The sequence below is a fragment of the Mesoplodon densirostris genome, chromosome 3, assembly GCF_025265405.1.
Source record: "Mesoplodon densirostris isolate mMesDen1 chromosome 3, mMesDen1 primary haplotype, whole genome shotgun sequence".
Lineage (NCBI taxonomy): Eukaryota > Metazoa > Chordata > Mammalia > Artiodactyla > Ziphiidae > Mesoplodon > Mesoplodon densirostris.
Window position 1 is genome coordinate 166345387 of NC_082663.1, and position 16595 is coordinate 166361981.

Consider the following 16595-nt stretch of genomic DNA (forward strand, 5'->3'; position numbering starts at 1 on the left):
CTATTTCTTGCATTTTCAATTTTAGGCATTATCTAGTAACTTCTCACTAGAAAAAGGCTAGGCTTCTTCTTCTACCTGCCCCATCCACATATGTACTTTTCCATCACCCCATCCTTCAGATATAATGCTTAGATCATTATTCAGTGTTTAAGAGCTGAGCCATGTAGGAAATGATAACTATTTTTATTTCTTGAACCAATTTTGGGGGGAGTTGTCTTTTAAAAATTTACTTAAATTTCTATATACTTATCATGCTAGAGACTGATTTCTTTGTTCCTGTTGTACTGCTGATTCACTATGTATCCTTGGGCAAGTTACTTAACCTCTCTGTTCCACAGTTTTCCCATCTGTTGAACAGGAGATCATACCAACCCACAGCGTAACAGTGTCAATGTCCTCCAGCCAAAACACCACTAGGAACATATTGTGGTCAAACAAAGATGGGTTTATTAACTCATTGCAAGGAGGGAGAAGATACACAGCGGGGCACCATGGGGTGCTTCAGTAGAGGGTATTAGAGAGGGCCGTGGTCAGTGATTTTAGGGAGGGGCCAAAGAAACCGGTTCACTCTCCATTTGGTGCTGTCAGTCAGTGGGAATGATCCTGATTGGATCGCAATATATTTCATCTATAGGAAGACTGACTAGAAGAGGCTAACACTGCCATTGATAAAGAAAGTAAAGTCACTCATTTCAGCCTGGAGAGGGGGGTGTTTTGTACTTTTCTGTTTGGGATAGTGACCTGGTTTCTGTCTGTGTTCAGGCAAGATTATGAAGTGGGCTTGCTTTCACTTTATCTCACTTTATCCCAACCACAGAGAGGTCTTGATGAATGTTGGTATTCGGTAAGCTTGCTTAGGTTCAAGGGCAGAACACCATGACCTAGCTGGGAATGCCAGGCCAGCTCGTAACAGCACTTATGCCCAGATGCTAGTGTCAGGCCAATTCCCAGCGTCAAGGGCTGATTTTCCTGTTCTCATTGGTAAGAAGGATTAAATGAGCTGCCATCTGTAAAAATCATTAAAACAATGGCTGCTATAAAATAAGCCCTTACGAGTGTTTGTTATACGACACTAAATGCACAGGGTACGGAAGAGAAAATAGGTAAGCGGGACAACATCAAAATTAAAAACTTTTGCACATCAAAGGACACTCGACAGAGTGAAAAGGCAACCTCCAGAATTCAAGAAAATCTTTCCAAATCATATTTCTAATAAGTGCTTGATATCCAGAGTACAGGCAGACCTCAAAGCTATTGTGGATTTGGTTTCAGACCACCACAATAGAGCTAATATTGCAATAAAGCAAGTTACATGAATTTTTTTGTCTACCAGTGCATTTAAAGTTATCTTTATGCTATACTGTAGTCTATTAAATGTACAATAGCATTATGTCTAAAAAAAAAATGCACATACCTTAATTAAAAATACTTTATTGCTAAGGGGCTTCCCTGGTGGCACAGTGGTTGAGAATCCGCCTGCCGATGCAGGGGACACAGGTTCGTGCCCCGGTCCGGGAAGATCCCACATGCCGCGGAGCGGCTGGGCCCGTGAGCCATGGCCGCTGAGCCTGTGCATCCGGAGCCTGTGCCCCGCAGTGGGAGAGGCCACAACAGTGAGAGGCCCAGGTACCGCAAAAAAAAAAAAAAAAAAAAAAAAAAAAAACCACCAAAAAAATCCAAAAAAAAACTTTATTGCTAAAAAATGCTAACTATCATCTGAGCTTTCAGTGAGTCAGAGTAATAACAGCAAAGACCACTGATCAGGGATCACCATATCAAATATAATAAGAATGAAAAACTGAAATTTTGCAAGAATTACAAAATGTGACACAGAGACACGAAGTGAGGAAATGCTGCTGGAAAAATGACACCAATAGACTTGCTTGATTCAGGGTTGCCACAAACCTACAATTTGTAAAAAACATAATATTTGTGAAACGCAATATAGCAAAGCACAATAAAAGGTGATATGCGTGTATATAAAGAACTCCTACAACTCAACAATGACAACAAAACAAACAACCTGATTAAAAAGTGGGCAAAGAACCTGAATAAACATTTTTCCAAAGAAGATATACAGATGGCCAATAAGTACATGAAAAGATGCTCAACATCACTAATTATTAGGTAAATGCAAATCAAAACCACTTCACATGCATTATGATGGCAATTATTTAAAAAAACACAGAAAATAACAAGTGTTAGAAGGATGTAGAGAAATGGTAACTCTTGTGCATTGCTGGTGGGGTAATAAAATGGTGTAGCCACTATGGAAAATGGTATGGCAAGTCCTCAAAAAATTAAACATAGAATTACTATATGATTCAGGAATTCCACTTCTGGGTATATACCCCAAAGAAGTCAGAGCTGGTCCTCAAACAGATATCTGTACACCAATGCTCATAGCAGCATGAATAACAATAGCCAAAAGGTGGAAATAACCCAAGTGTCTAGTGACTGATAAATGAATAATTAAAATGTGTGGGCTTCCCTGGTGGCACAGTGGTTGAGAGTCTGCCTGCCGATGCAGAAGACACGGGTTCGTGCCCCAATCTGGGAGGATCCCACATGCCGCGGAGCGGCTGGGCCCGTGAGCCATGGCCGCTGAGCCTGCGCGTCTGGAGCCTGTGCTCCGCAACGGGAGAGGCCACAGCAGTGAGAGGCCCGCGTACAGCAAAAAAAAAAAAAAAAAAAAAAAAAATGTGGTACACAGATACAAAAGAATAGTATTCAGCCTCATAAAGGGAGGAAATCCTGACACCTGACACAACATGGATGAATCTTGAAGTCATTATACTAAGTGAAATAAGCTGGTCACAAAAAGACACACATTGTGTGATTCCACTTATCTGAGGTACCTAGAGTAGTCAAATTCATAGAGACAGAAAGTATAATGGTGGTTGCAAGGGGCTGGGGTGAGTAGGGAGTTAGTGTTCAATGGGTAGAGAGTTTCTGTTGGGAAGATGAAAGGGTTCTGGAGATGGACGGTGGTGACAGGGGCACAACAATGTGAATGTACTTCATGTCTCACAATGGTACCCTTAAACATGATATTTTTAAAAAGGTAAATTTCATGTTATGTATATTTTATCACAATGTATTTGCTAAAGTAAAAAATAAATAACATCAAACCTGATCTCTCTTCCATCTAAATCTCCTTTCAAGATATTCAGATGCATCAGAATGTTCTTTAATATTCATGACAACTTTAGGAGTTGTACACTTTTTTTTTTTGTGGCACGCGGGCCTCTCACTGCTGTGGCCTCTCCCGTTGCGGAGCACAGGCTCCGGACGCGCAGGCTCAGCAGTCATGGCTCACGGGCCCAGCCGCTCCGCGGCATGTGGGATCTTCCCGGACCGGGGCATGAGCCTGTGTCCCCTGCATCGGCAGGCGGACTCTCAACCACTGCGCCACGAGGGAAGCCCAGGAGTTGTAGACTTTTATTACTGTTTTACTGATAAAAAAAACACCGAGGAATAGATGAAGTAAGTCATTCACGATCACAGTGTTACAAAGTGGCTGAGCTATGATTTGAATCCAACTAGTATAGACTACAGTTATTCTTAATTATTATTTTTGAGAGGGGTTTAAGAGATTTACCAGGGACTGGGGTTATAACTTCTGTTGAAACTGCCCACTGGTAAAAGAAATCTATCTTTTCATTTATAGAGCACTGAGACATTTCTAGCAAGGGACTGGGACCACATTTTTAAATGGCTATTTAATATTATGCGAGAAGCTAGTTAGAATTAAATGTAGTCTTGAAGAAAAATTGGGAGAAGCTGAAGTTCTGGGTAAAAATTGTTAGGGGCAGGAAACTGTTAAGATGTCACATATAGGACATCTTGTATGTACCATGAAGCTAGGGACAGAGATGGAGAGGTAGAATGTACACAATGCTTATCGACCTTGGGAATTTTGTCAATAGCAAGATTATTTGCTGAGAAGAAACATTTCACTGCTGTATGTCACTTCCGTGCTACGCATCTCCAAAGGAATTATCTGTCCATCTTGCCTGTGTGCTCATTTGCGCTGTGGTGCAGAACAGCAGTCCCAGCCCTAGCTGGGCTGGAAATTGGTGAATCTACAAACTATGTGTTTGTGTGTGTGTACACATGCACACGCAAGTGCATGACAAGAAGGCACAAATAAAACAAGAAAAGGTCCAACCTCTATTTAGCAATGTCAAGAGACTCCCTGAGAACTATCAATTCCCAATCTCAGAGTGGAAGACCTTATTTCAGAGGCTGGGGTGAGGCTCTCTGGGAGCCCTGGTCAGTGGTACAGGTGCTTGCTTTTTCTGCCTGCAGGGATGGATATTGACATTTTCAACCAAGTGTCATCAGATCCCAAAACCACGCTTCTCAGCTTCTGCAGGGAAACTGCAAGCAGCTACTTTGCATGACTGTGTAGGTCTCAATTTTGACAAAGCCCTAGAGGATGGGGTGAAATCCACACTATGCAGTAAGGGGGGGTTGGGGGGGCCTATAAACGTGGGGACAGTCTGGTCCAGCTGGATGCAAGGAACTTACACACATAAAGAATGTTACAGCAAGAAGGGAAGCTCAGAGACCTTTTGGGCCAATGCTCAACCTTGACAGGTAGGGAAACCGAGGCACAGGATTATTAAAGATCGTGCTGTGAATTGAATCAGGGACAGAATAGAGAAAAACTAAGTTCTTCAGCTTCTACCTTAGAGCCTTCCCATTACACTCATGCTTCCCAAACTTGCCAGACCCTAAGAATCATCCGAAGAGAGGAGTGAAATCAAAGTTCCTGGGTTCCTCCTGAACTTATTCAACCAGAATCTTCTGGAAAGAGTCAGGGGATATGTGTGTTTGCCAAGCAGTGGAGGTGAGGAGTATTTTGTGATGCTGTGTCAGTTTTTTCCAAACCTTCTAAACACTGTAACTCATGCCCCTTAATGCAATGCGTTCCTTGCCTTCTGTTTCAATAAGCCACACAAATATTTTAGAGGTTAACATTTAACAGAGGGGTGGGGAGAAAAGTCTCTGGAATTAGGAAGGTTGGGTTTGAAACCCAGGCCCTTCATTTCCCAGTTTTGTGACTTTGGTCACTTAACTTCTTTGTGCCACAGTTTTCTCATCAATAGAATGGGTATGATGGCAATCCTTGTTGCACTGGGATGTGGTGGCGGTTAAATGAAAGTAAATAAAGTAAGGTATATAAAATGCTTAGCATAATAGCTAGCATGGAGGGAGAAGGTGGCCTCAGGCTGAGAGCCAATCCCATGGGCTTTGCATTTAGGGCAAGAGTAGGGGGTGAGTGTGCCCTCCCCAGCCTTGAGATGGCATCCAGGACTCACTCCGTGCTGCTGGTATGCTGGGAACCCCTCTGGAGGAGAGGCGGCCAAACCACTGCCTGGAACCAGAAGGGGATTACAGGTAGCTCTGAACATCTGACCCCAACATCCAAGTTGATGGAGGAGAACTGGGAACCAAGGGACTCCTGCATAAAACAAATCCAATTTGGGAGAGGAAATGATGTTTGGACTCGATTTCCTGACCCCCAAATCAAGAGTGAAGAATGAAATCTCTCCCAGACAGGTGAGGCCTCCTTTGACTGAGGCTCCCACCTGGGGCCCCCTCTGGGGCCCTTACATTGGCTCTGCCACTACTTGTCATGATATGTACAAAAAGTATTTTTCAAAACCTTCTCATTTAAAGATGATCTACAAAGTTCTAGAGTATAGAAAAATAGACAAAACAAAAAATAGGTATATTGAATTTATTTTGTAAAATAAGTATATTTCCCTGAGCTGGGATAGTCTAACCTGCCTTCCTTCCCCATTATGATCCATTTTCTTCATTCATACATGATGAAAAACATTACATTTAGCAGTGACTGAAGACACTAATTAATTCATTTATTTAATAAATACTTATTGAGCATCTATTGTGGACTGACACCAGGAATCCTCCAGCGGAGGTTTCTGCATAATGAAGTGAAGCTAAGAGAAGAAAGAACAGCCTAGAAAGAACAGACTAACATTAAAATGCGGGACCTTAAAAGAGGTCGGATAAACAGCTTCACAATGTCGAATGACTTCTAAAAGAAAATGACTTCGTATTATCAGCACAGTCCAATCATCCATGTGCATAAGAATTGCTGTGAGCTATTCAGGAAATCCTAAACTAAATTAAATTATAGCGGGCATAATCTGTTTAAGGGGGCAAGAAAATTTGTAACATATGAAAGGAAAAATTCTTCCCCAAACCTAACATATATAAGGGGAAGACCTTTCATTAACTTAAAAAATTTCTGTGCACCCCACTTCTTCCTCATCCCACATCCAGCCCCGTGGATGGTGGGAGAAGCCAGATGAGTGAGGCTGTCTAGGGCAGTGCTTTAGTCTTCAGGAGAGGATATCATTTCTAACTTCTCAATGGCTGTCAAGACAAATTTGTAACATAGAACATCTGCTTTTCAGGTTCTGGGGGGTGACTATCACCCCAAAGTTGGCTAATTCCTGTAAACATTTAGTTATGAGCAATGATATTTAAGGTCTATGGTCTATGGGGCATACGGTTTACATGCTCCTTTATAGAACTAAGGCTTATGGATGGACCAAGTCAAGTTTTGCCCTTGGGCTGTGCAATTTTGGCGCATTAGTAGAATGGTTTTTTAAATGAAAATATTCTCTAAGGCTTATGTGGAGGGAGGTTATAAGAAATTTTGACAGGATATTCTTTAGCATATGAATTATGGCATGTTTCTGAGAATCGTTCATCTGGAATGCACACATCATCTGTAAGAGAAATTTCTTTCTGGCCTCACTATAAGGATTCACAGAATTTCCCTGATGCTGTCAGTTGATTTGCTTTTATCTCACAGATGTTGTGCGTCTTGCTCTTTCTCTTTTTGCTTTGGTTTCTAGGAAGCTTAGAATCAAGTTTTCTATCTTAAATAACGGAACAGGACTTTATGTGTATAAGTCTACATGTACGTTCTTCCCCCTAGATTTTTCCCTTTATCCTTACTGTATCATTTTATAGTTCTCCAGTTTTTAAAAAACCTGTTATAAGCCATCACAAATTATAGGGAAGATATAAGAAAAGGAATGGATGAATGAATGGATGGCTGAATTATTGAATGAGTAAAGGTCTTTTGCTTTATGATGCCAGATAAATAAGAGAATCATTAAATTAGCTAGGCAACTGAATTCCTGAACCACTCTAGGGAACTGGGAGCTTGCTGGTTTTGAAGTGTTATGTTCTTTAGAATTAACCAAGGCGTTGCTTTTTGAAAAAAGAGCTGGCTGGTGCTTTTTGACCACCTAGAGGGATGGGATAGGGAGAGCGGGAGGGAGACGCAAGAGGGAGGGGATACGGGGATATACGCATACATATAGCTGATTCACTTTGTTATAGAGCAGAAATTAACACAACATTGTAAAGCAATTATACTCCAATAAAGATGTTATTAAAAAAAAAAAAAAAAGCTGGGCACCTTCAATGCACTTTAACAAACTGACACTCTCCAGCAGGGACAGCTCCTTTGCCACACAGAATCTATGGAAAGGGTCCTGGCAGAGGCATACTGGTTACATTTCTTCTGTATCATTTGATGTTACTAATGAGTATTCCAAACTCCTTTTATTTAGACTTTCAAGAAAACAAAAACTCAACCTTTTAGAGTGGAGGAGGTAAGCCAATGCTTTTAGACCACAATGTGGCTGCCCGGGTATTTTCTGCCTCATATTCTCATAGCAAAGTGCAAACCCCATTCTGATTTGGAAGGTAGTCTTATTCGTCCATCGGCAGGAGCCTCCATTATGCTGCCACCGAGATCCAGATTTTTTTCTTCCAGATGAGTTATTTCATAGATTTGAAATTATGCTGCTATAGACAAGAAACATCTCTGAAGCTGACCTGTCCTGGCAGAAGGTCAGAGCACAGGATGAGCCACTTGATGGAGTTCAGCTATCTGGAAGAAAATGCTTGAGGTGATGGGAAACGCTCCTCTTCTAAGCATCTCACTAGCTGTACCTGGGTATCTGCACGACTGGCATAGATTGAAGGTGAGAGCAATTTGGCTGCAAAGGTGCCAAGGTTTTAGTACCATCCACTAAAGAATGTACTACAGTCATAGAAAATAATGACAGTGGAACCATAAAGGTGAAGTTTTTTTGTTGCTTTGAGGAGGTGTTCATGTCAAAAACGTTTTAGTTGTATAGTTTATGTCCAGTTTGCCTCTTTAGAACAGAGGCTCTTTGGGCAGGAAATGAGTGCAGTCACTCTCCTAATGAGGGCCTTCACTAACGTCAAGTCATAACAGCAACAATAAGAGGACAGCAGGAAATAATTCTTTGACTGTCATGTATGGGCTGAAGGTGTTGGAAGGGGTTTTATTTCACCTAAGAAAGAGGCAAAGACCAAACTGGACCAGATCTTCAAAGCACAAGGTCATTGCCAAGAGACCAAATTCAAAAGTTCTGTGTTATGAACCAGCTAAACATAACATAATCAATCACATGGTCGCTTGCTTTGTGCCTCCACACCGACCGAAAAATCCAGCCCCTTTTCATCAAACTCAATTCAGAACACCCAGGCGTGGCTCTGTACTTTGCACCTTCTGTGTCAAATTCTATTTTCAATCCTTTATGTCAAATTTAAATTCATGGCAACTGCATTCAGATCTTGATAGAATCCCCAATTTGCCCTGGACCCCAAATCCATTCCACAACACACACACACACACGTGAGCACACACATTTGAACTTGATTTGCACTCACTTCAGCGCTAAGCCAGAGTCAAGAATTTTGAATGGCTGCCTGTTGGCCGGAGCTCTAACCAGTTCTCAGATAAGTACCCCCCTGAAAACAAGGATATTGCACATTGGTGTCTTCACCCCTCAGGTGAAGAAATCATATCAGTGTACTTCTTGTGTGGGATGAAAATGGACCCTCACATTTTCTGTGGTATTTTGCCCTGTTACTGAAGCTTAAATTGCTATCAATCTTAAGTGAGCTGAACAAATTGGTGTGAGTGATGAAAAAATGGATAAGTTTGACTCTGAACACACACATCTGTTGTGTCCACCAAGATGAGGTCTTGATTAGGCAGAAAATCAACAAAAACTCCCTATCAACCACTCACAATCTGATACAACGTCCAAAAGAAAAGAAATCACTCACAGCATTATTACTAAGAAAACATTCCAGACAGCCCTGAGATTAAGAACTGACCCCTCTTATGGAAATCAACTTGGCTTGGGTATACATATATGCATAAAAGGATATAGTTTTTAAAAGCTCATTTTCTTGCTAATAATCATCTTTTTTAAAAAGCTATCAGCAGGTGCACCTCATTTCAAAAGCGTCTTGTACTTTATAATACAATATTCATCACAATTACATAGTATGAAATAAAAAGCAGCAAAACATAAGCGAGGATAGTTCAATTAAATGCAACATAATCTCTGCAGAAAAAAAAAAAAAAAAAGATCCTGTAGCTAAAATCAGGTTCTGATGAAAGAAAAAAAGGGAATATATTTCCACATATTTTTAATTATATAGAATTTCCTCAAACATGATTTTTCATAATATATTCCATTAAGTTAACATCATATTTGAAGAAAGAGCATTTTCCGATTTCATTCCAAGCCTGATTTTGAGCAATTACAGTGTCATTGTTCCGCGGTAGAAAGGTTGAATTCATTTACTGTGTGGTTATGCTAGTCATGATTGATGTCTCTTCTCTAAATGATAAACCAATCACCCCAATGATGTAATGTCATTTTAAGAGTGCCATAATCACATTTCTCTCAAAGTAGAAGTTCTGATGAGTTCTAATAAAGATTTATGGTAGATTAAAGGCCTTTATAATATCAACAATGGATTGCTCATTTGATGAGAGATTTGATTAGGTAATTTTTTTTGAAAAAGAATATGAGTTTACTAAATATATCAGGCCTGGCTTTGATGAAGGGCATAGGCCATCATAAGTAGCAGTACGTCATTCCATCTCCTGAATGAATCATCTTAAATGTATTTAGGAGGTCCTCTGTAATTGTAGAGGTTGAGCCCACTGGTGGTATATACTCATGGGTGGAGCCAAAACACAATCTCATCAAGAAACACTCTTGGCCTGGAAAGCTCTGGATTGCTTTTGATGGGATATGCTAAGGAACACCATGAGTGGCCAACTCAAAAGATAACTCCAAAGCCTTGGGATTGGAAGCAATTAATTTGTGCCCATGTCTCTCCTTGGGCCTATGGGTGCTTAACCCTAGATACTGCTCAATCCTACACTCACATGTTTTGTGAACATACCACCAACAGCAGAAATTGAAATAAGGCATGGCTATTGTGGGACCTGAGACAATTCCACCTAAGATTTAGAGATCTGGAACTGAGGCGGGCACCACAAAATCCTCAAAAGGGGAATGGAACGCTGTGACCAGTCCCTTTGCTCTGTGAATGTGAAAATCACCATGAGAACCAGGGATTTAGAGGCAGTATATATCATGGTACCACACGATCTGCTTGTTAATTTCAAGTGAAGTGGGACAAGTAGAGGGTTAGAGGAGAGGTCACCCACCCCCCAAACACTTCAGACTTGGCCAGATATTCAGCATTCATGTCAAGGGAACACATTTTAATCGCAAAATCATCTAAACAAGCAAGAAAGAGTCAGAAGTCAACCATCAAAAAAACAAGAGATCTGAGATGCACACACACTGGGCACGTGAGGGTGCCCGGGGTCACCTGGCTATGACCAGAATTGTAGTAATAGAGCATTCACTATTCCATCATCTCTGTGCACTTCCTCCTTGAGACCTGCATGCTCTCACATGCAGCAGTGGGCAAATTCCTCCCACTGAAGGAGGCCCAAACTCTGTTCAGGTAAGCAATGCCTCTTCAGTAACTGCAGCCTTTAAACAAACATACTCTGGAACTGCAATGTCACCAAATGACAAGCGCACTTCACCTCCCCGCTCCCCACATCACCTTCTCCCCAGCCCTTGTTTCAGAGTTGTCATTTTGCAGGAGACGTGAGACTGTCACACACACAACATGTTCAGACACCACAGTTTCCTTACCACCGCTGGAGGCTTGCTGGGGCCCTGAGCATGCTCTGAGCAGGTATGAATTGGGGGAGAACTCCTCATCGGGGTTGGTGTCCATGATTTGATGGGAGGTGTTGCTGTCTAGCAATGGCATCTGGCAGCTAACTGGTGGAGGATTATGGGAGCTGGGCAGCTGAGCAGATGGGAGGAGGCTAGACGAGGATGTAGGTGGAAGGGGACGACCTGGGAAAGAGGACAGAGGGGTCAAAGGTCAGCAATGAACGTCATGAGAGCAACCAGAGAAAGTTACATCGCAAGCACCTCACAATACAAATAGCCAAAAAAAAGGAAAAAAAAGAAAAAAAATGCTCCAGATGTATTTCCTCAGTTTCTCCAAATGTCCAAATTCATACGACCGTAGTTGCATATTTCAGAAAACGGGCATGAGCGGAAGTACCCATCTACACGGCTGAAATGGAATCAGTCAGGAAAACATCCACTTCCTTCTCTCTCTCCTGCTATGGTCCTAACTGAAGTCTCCATCATCTCTCAATGGACTAGCTCCCTGAGGTGCTCCCTGAGGTTCTTTCTCCCTGCTTCCACTCTTGCCATATGCCATCTATATCTCCCTTTGTCTCTCTCCCTTCTCTACAGCAGCCAGAATGCCATTTTAATTTTTTAATTTTTTATTTTTTGTGGTACGCGGGCCTCACTGTTGTGGCCTCTCCCGTTGCGGAGCACAGGCTCCGGACGCGCAGGCTCAGCGGCCATGGCTCACGGACCCAGCCGCTCCGCGGCATGTGGGATCTTCCCAGACCGGGGCACAAACCCGTGTCCCCTGCATCGGCAGGCGGACTCTCAACCACTGTGCCACCAGGGAAGCCCCAGAATGCTATTTTAATGATAGAAGTTAGGTCATATCACTCTCCTGCTTGGCACTCTCCAATGACTTCCCAATGCCTGTAGAAAGAGACCCAAACTCCTTATGACGCCCTGCATGTCTCTCCTACTCTGGCACTAACTGCCTCTCTCACTCACCTCTGGAAGAGGTCCTTACCACACTCCACTTGGCCCCTTAATCTCCAGCCAATGTGCCATCTTTATTTCTGTTGCTTGAACATGCCACACCATTCCATCTTCAGAGTCTTCACACTTCCTGTCCCCTCTCTGTGGAACATTCTCCCCTACTCGTCACATCACTGATACTCACAGGCCTGCTTCTTCTCTTCATTCAAGCCTTCCCTGTTTGCCTTCTTGAAAACTGCCCACTCACCTGCTCTATCCTACTAGCCTGTTTAAATTTCTTTAAAGCCCTTATTACTATCTGAAGGTGGATATATCTATTTATTTTATTCACCCCTATATCCTCAGTATCTTCCTAACAAATAGCACCTGTTGAATGAATGAACAGATAAATAAGGTAGACTAAAACCAAGTTAATTAGTTTGGGGAAGAAGCGGAGGAGAAGCAGAGAGGGTGACATATTTGCATCTCGAAGAATTGGCCAGTGCCACCTCTCTCTCCACCACGCGGTTCTTCTGGATATCACGGGGGAATTCCTACAAAGAAAAGCCGCATCAGGCCACGGGGAGGAGCAGCCATCCTGGCAGGAGGTACGGGCAGGGCCTTGGAGCTGGCCTTGGGTCAAGAAGTTCTCCTCCCGCACAGAAGCCTGCTGCAACCTCTATTTTCCCATGGCAGGGAGCTCCTGGCAGCCAAATTGCTGAGTGAAGATAATTGCCATGTGGACTTTCCCCTGATTCACGCTTACGTCTTGGGGTCCTTGTGATTGCTTGCCTGCTGGTTTGTTCATTTGGGAAGCTCAGAAAAACGAGCCAAGAGCTGCAGCCCAGGGGATGGGCGTGGCGGAGGAAAGGGTAAGGTATTAAGAAAGCAAACTTAAGAACGAGGCTAGAGTTTCAACTCAGGCAGAAGAAATCTGTTTTCCTGCTTTTAGATGCACTATGTGTGTGGAGGCATTTTCAGGCACCTCAGATGCATGTTAATTTTTGTCATCGCTTTTGAAATTGTATTTCCTGATCAATCGCTCGGTGCATTAAATGCTACTTACTGATAGATCATTGTGAATGAATAAAATGTGTGAGGGCCTCCAAAGGGCACTCTGCTGGACGCTGAGGATACAAAAAAAAAATAAGATATCATCCCTGCCCTCAGAGAGCTCACAGTCTAGTGGCAGAGGCAGAGAGTAAAACACATCATTTCAATACCAACTGATAAGGGGCAGGATGGTCTCATGTAAGAACATGGTTCTGTGGGGACCCAGAAAAGGGACACTTGGTTCAGCCTGGCCAGGTGGAGGTAGTGGTGGAGAGCCAAACAAGGATTCCTGGGAAAGGTGGCATCTGGGCAATCTTCAAGAGAAGAGGAAAGGGACTCCTGGCGAGAGGAAACACAACTAACAATAGCACAGAGGCATCAAACCACTAGCCTATTACCCTTTTTGAGGGTGGGAGTGGCAGAAAGAGACAGGAAATAAGGTATCCTTAAAGCTTAAATGTTAGGGGCTCAGTAACACAGTTGAAGAAGAATCATCCCTGAAACAGATCAATGGATGAATGAAGTTTGAGTTGAAATATTTAATTCATTCATAACTGTTTGGGAGCCATATAAAAGGCATGATATTCTTGTGAGATGATCTGGCAAAGGTAGACTGAATACATCAGTGTCATCAGAATCAGTACTCACATTTAATCAATGTGACTTCCCCCCAAAGTCTTCTTCTAATAACAATACTACCATCATTATTACTATTTTAACTGCTAATGTTTTTGCACAGTGACTATCTGCCGCTCACAGCGCCAGTCACTGTACACAGATTATCTCATTTAATTCTGAAAACAATTCTATGAGGTTAGAATGATTATAATCCCCATTTTGTAGATGAGGAAACTGAGGCACAGCAAACTGAGATTGCATAGCTAGCAAGTGACAGGGGCCAGGTTTGTCTATTCCCAAATCTACCCTCTCACCCTGTCTGCATGCTGTTTGCCCAAACAGCATGGTGACAAAAAAGGAAGACAGTGACATAGAAGGAGGGGAGGTGATGGACAGGAAATCATATTTCCAGTTCCCCATCTCCCCATCCCAAGGCACTCTCGAGATTTCAAATAAGAAACATTTCTTTGAATAACCATTGACAGCAGCTATCAGCCGGTAGAGTTCAAAGCTTTTCTCATAATTTTGTTATGAAGTTCAAAGTGGCTCTTTCACAGCCACGTTACCCTCCACCTTCTTCAAGGCTCCTGGTTGCAGAAGCGTCCTGACCAGGGCACTGTGAAGTTGGCATTGACGTCCACTTAGCAGCGGGGCCCTGGCAGGAACAGATTTTAACTCACAATCAATAGGCTTTAAAGTTTGTATTATTGAGGCATATCTGAAACTGCATGTTGAAGAACAAGGATGGCTGGGAGCCAATTTTTAAATTCCTTTGAGTGACTGAGGTGGAACTGAAGTTCAGGGGCAATTTTCCAGGAGCCTGATATGATAGTTGCTGTGAAATCATTCTTTACATGAACTTTTTGAAATTTTGTTCAGCATGAATTCATTTCCTATAGTACAGACAGAACTGCCTTTTAATTTATACAAATACAGACAATGCAAGAGCACTCCTAACACAGTGAAAGCGCTGGGGCTATTCCAGTGTATTGGAATACACATCACAGAATTGTCTGATTCCTGTAAAATCCACGCATCCCTAAAATCTATGCCTTGGGGGCGCCTTAAATTCTCTATCTGGTATCTACCACTACTTGGGAAATTTCTCAGTCCCTAGATCTGCCCCCAGTCAAGTTGTACGCGGTTCTCTATTTGCTATGTCATTTGCTAATTTTGTTCACTTATGCTACATTCTTCCCCATGACTATTACAACTGACAGAGACCATCTGTACTGACACAAACAGGTTCCAAAGTACAGGGGAGAAAGCTGGAACTTATACAGGCTCACTTTATAGACCAGGATTTCTTACTAAAATACTTAGCATGGGATGGGCATGTAACCAGGGGCTATGTCCTTACCCAGTTCCTATTCTATGCACTACGGGGGCTCCCTGACCCCCAAACTATTTTCAAAGTATCATTCTGAATGGGTATAGAGTCCACAGCAAATGTACAGAAAACTGGGTTTAATCAATCCGTTAAAAAGCAAGAGGAAACACGCAAAGGCAGCAATATGTCATTCATTAAACTCATATGGTCTTGTATATGTGTGGGTGTGTATGTGTGTTTTCCAAGATCCCCATGTAAATCAAAGTCTAATTATCTGTGTGATTGGATTCCCCATGACCTTAGAAATGGGGACCAATTCAAATTTTGCTAATTTATCTGTTTCCAAATGAAAACGATTTTGTGATGGTTTCAACTCCTAAAATTTTTCTGATTGAAAGAAAGACCTACAGCCAGATAAAACAGTTCCATGTGAACTCTGGTAGATTGGGAGCAGCTGTTTGGAAGGCTGTGTTGAGAATGATTCTGAGGACGCCCGGGTTTCAGTGGTATCACCACTTAGAAAAATCGTGGACAAGGAGTGGGGGAAAGGTAGCAGATGCACAGAGCATATTTGCCATCTATGCTCCAGGACTTTATCCAGCATCTGCTTCAGTCACACCTGAAAACATTATCCTACAGCATCTGCAGTTTAAGTCACATTACTTTAACTCCCAATGTCTCAATTACAGCTCTATTTTTCTTCTTAAACTGATTTGGATCCAGTTTTATTTCTCCCACCCAAGATTAAAGGGCTACAATCTCCTCTCCATCCCCAATGCAGTAAGTATCATCCATGAAATTGCTGCTCTGCCCAACTGTTGCTAATATATTCACTAATTTATGATGGAGGGCATGTTGCAGATCAATCCCCAAATTCACTTCAAATGAGTTCCTTTTTCACTCAAAAGATTAATGGCCAGATGATATTAAAATGTTCTGTGTAGACAATGTATAATTGATCTATGCAGGGACGGGGTGTCAGGATATTTGGTGGAGTAGAGAGACACAGATGGGAGACAGTCAAAACAAAACAAAACAAACAGCATGAAGAATAATTACATATAAAATAATAAGTCAAATGACTTCATTATCAATTATACATGGGATCTTGCTTTGTGCTAAGCCAAGTATTTTACATGCACAATTTTCTATGAACAAAATCCTATTATCATCCCCTTTTACAGGTGAAGAAACTGAGGCTTAGATGGACTAACTTTCCTAACATTGTACCACTAGCAGAACTGGCTGGGATTTGAACTCAAGCATTCTGACGCCAAAACCTAAGCCTTGAATGGTCCATTCTACTCTTGTCCGTATTAGAGAAGCGTGATTGTTAAAAAATGAACAAGGTGCGAACCCCAGACTGACTGGCCCTCTTCTGGAAGGCACCATCGAGGTCATCCTAGGTGAGGTAATTAACCATAAACAGCCACAGTGATTGCTCACGCACGATACACGATTTATAAAGAGAGAAAGCAATTCTTACGTCAGAAACGGGAAATCCTCTGCAGTTTTGTACGTTTAAGGATGAATACAAATATAGCTTTTGTGTTAAA

At 42.2% G+C, this 16595-nt stretch overlaps 1 protein-coding gene across 7 annotated transcripts in view; it reads right to left on the bottom strand.

The window, feature by feature from the left end:
* The window catches only part of TENM2 (teneurin transmembrane protein 2), a 1009203-nt gene that overhangs the window by 410055 nt on the left and 582553 nt on the right, over positions 1-16595 (bottom strand). For 5 of the 7 annotated variants that reach the window (XM_060094960.1, XM_060094959.1, XM_060094962.1 and 2 more), the window contains one exon: positions 11067-11276. The exons of the other annotated variants lie outside the window; for them this stretch is intronic. In XM_060094960.1, coding sequence (XP_059950943.1) covers positions 11067-11276 — 210 coding nt within the window. The remainder of the gene's footprint in view (positions 1-11066; positions 11277-16595) is intronic. 7 annotated transcript variants of the gene reach the window in all.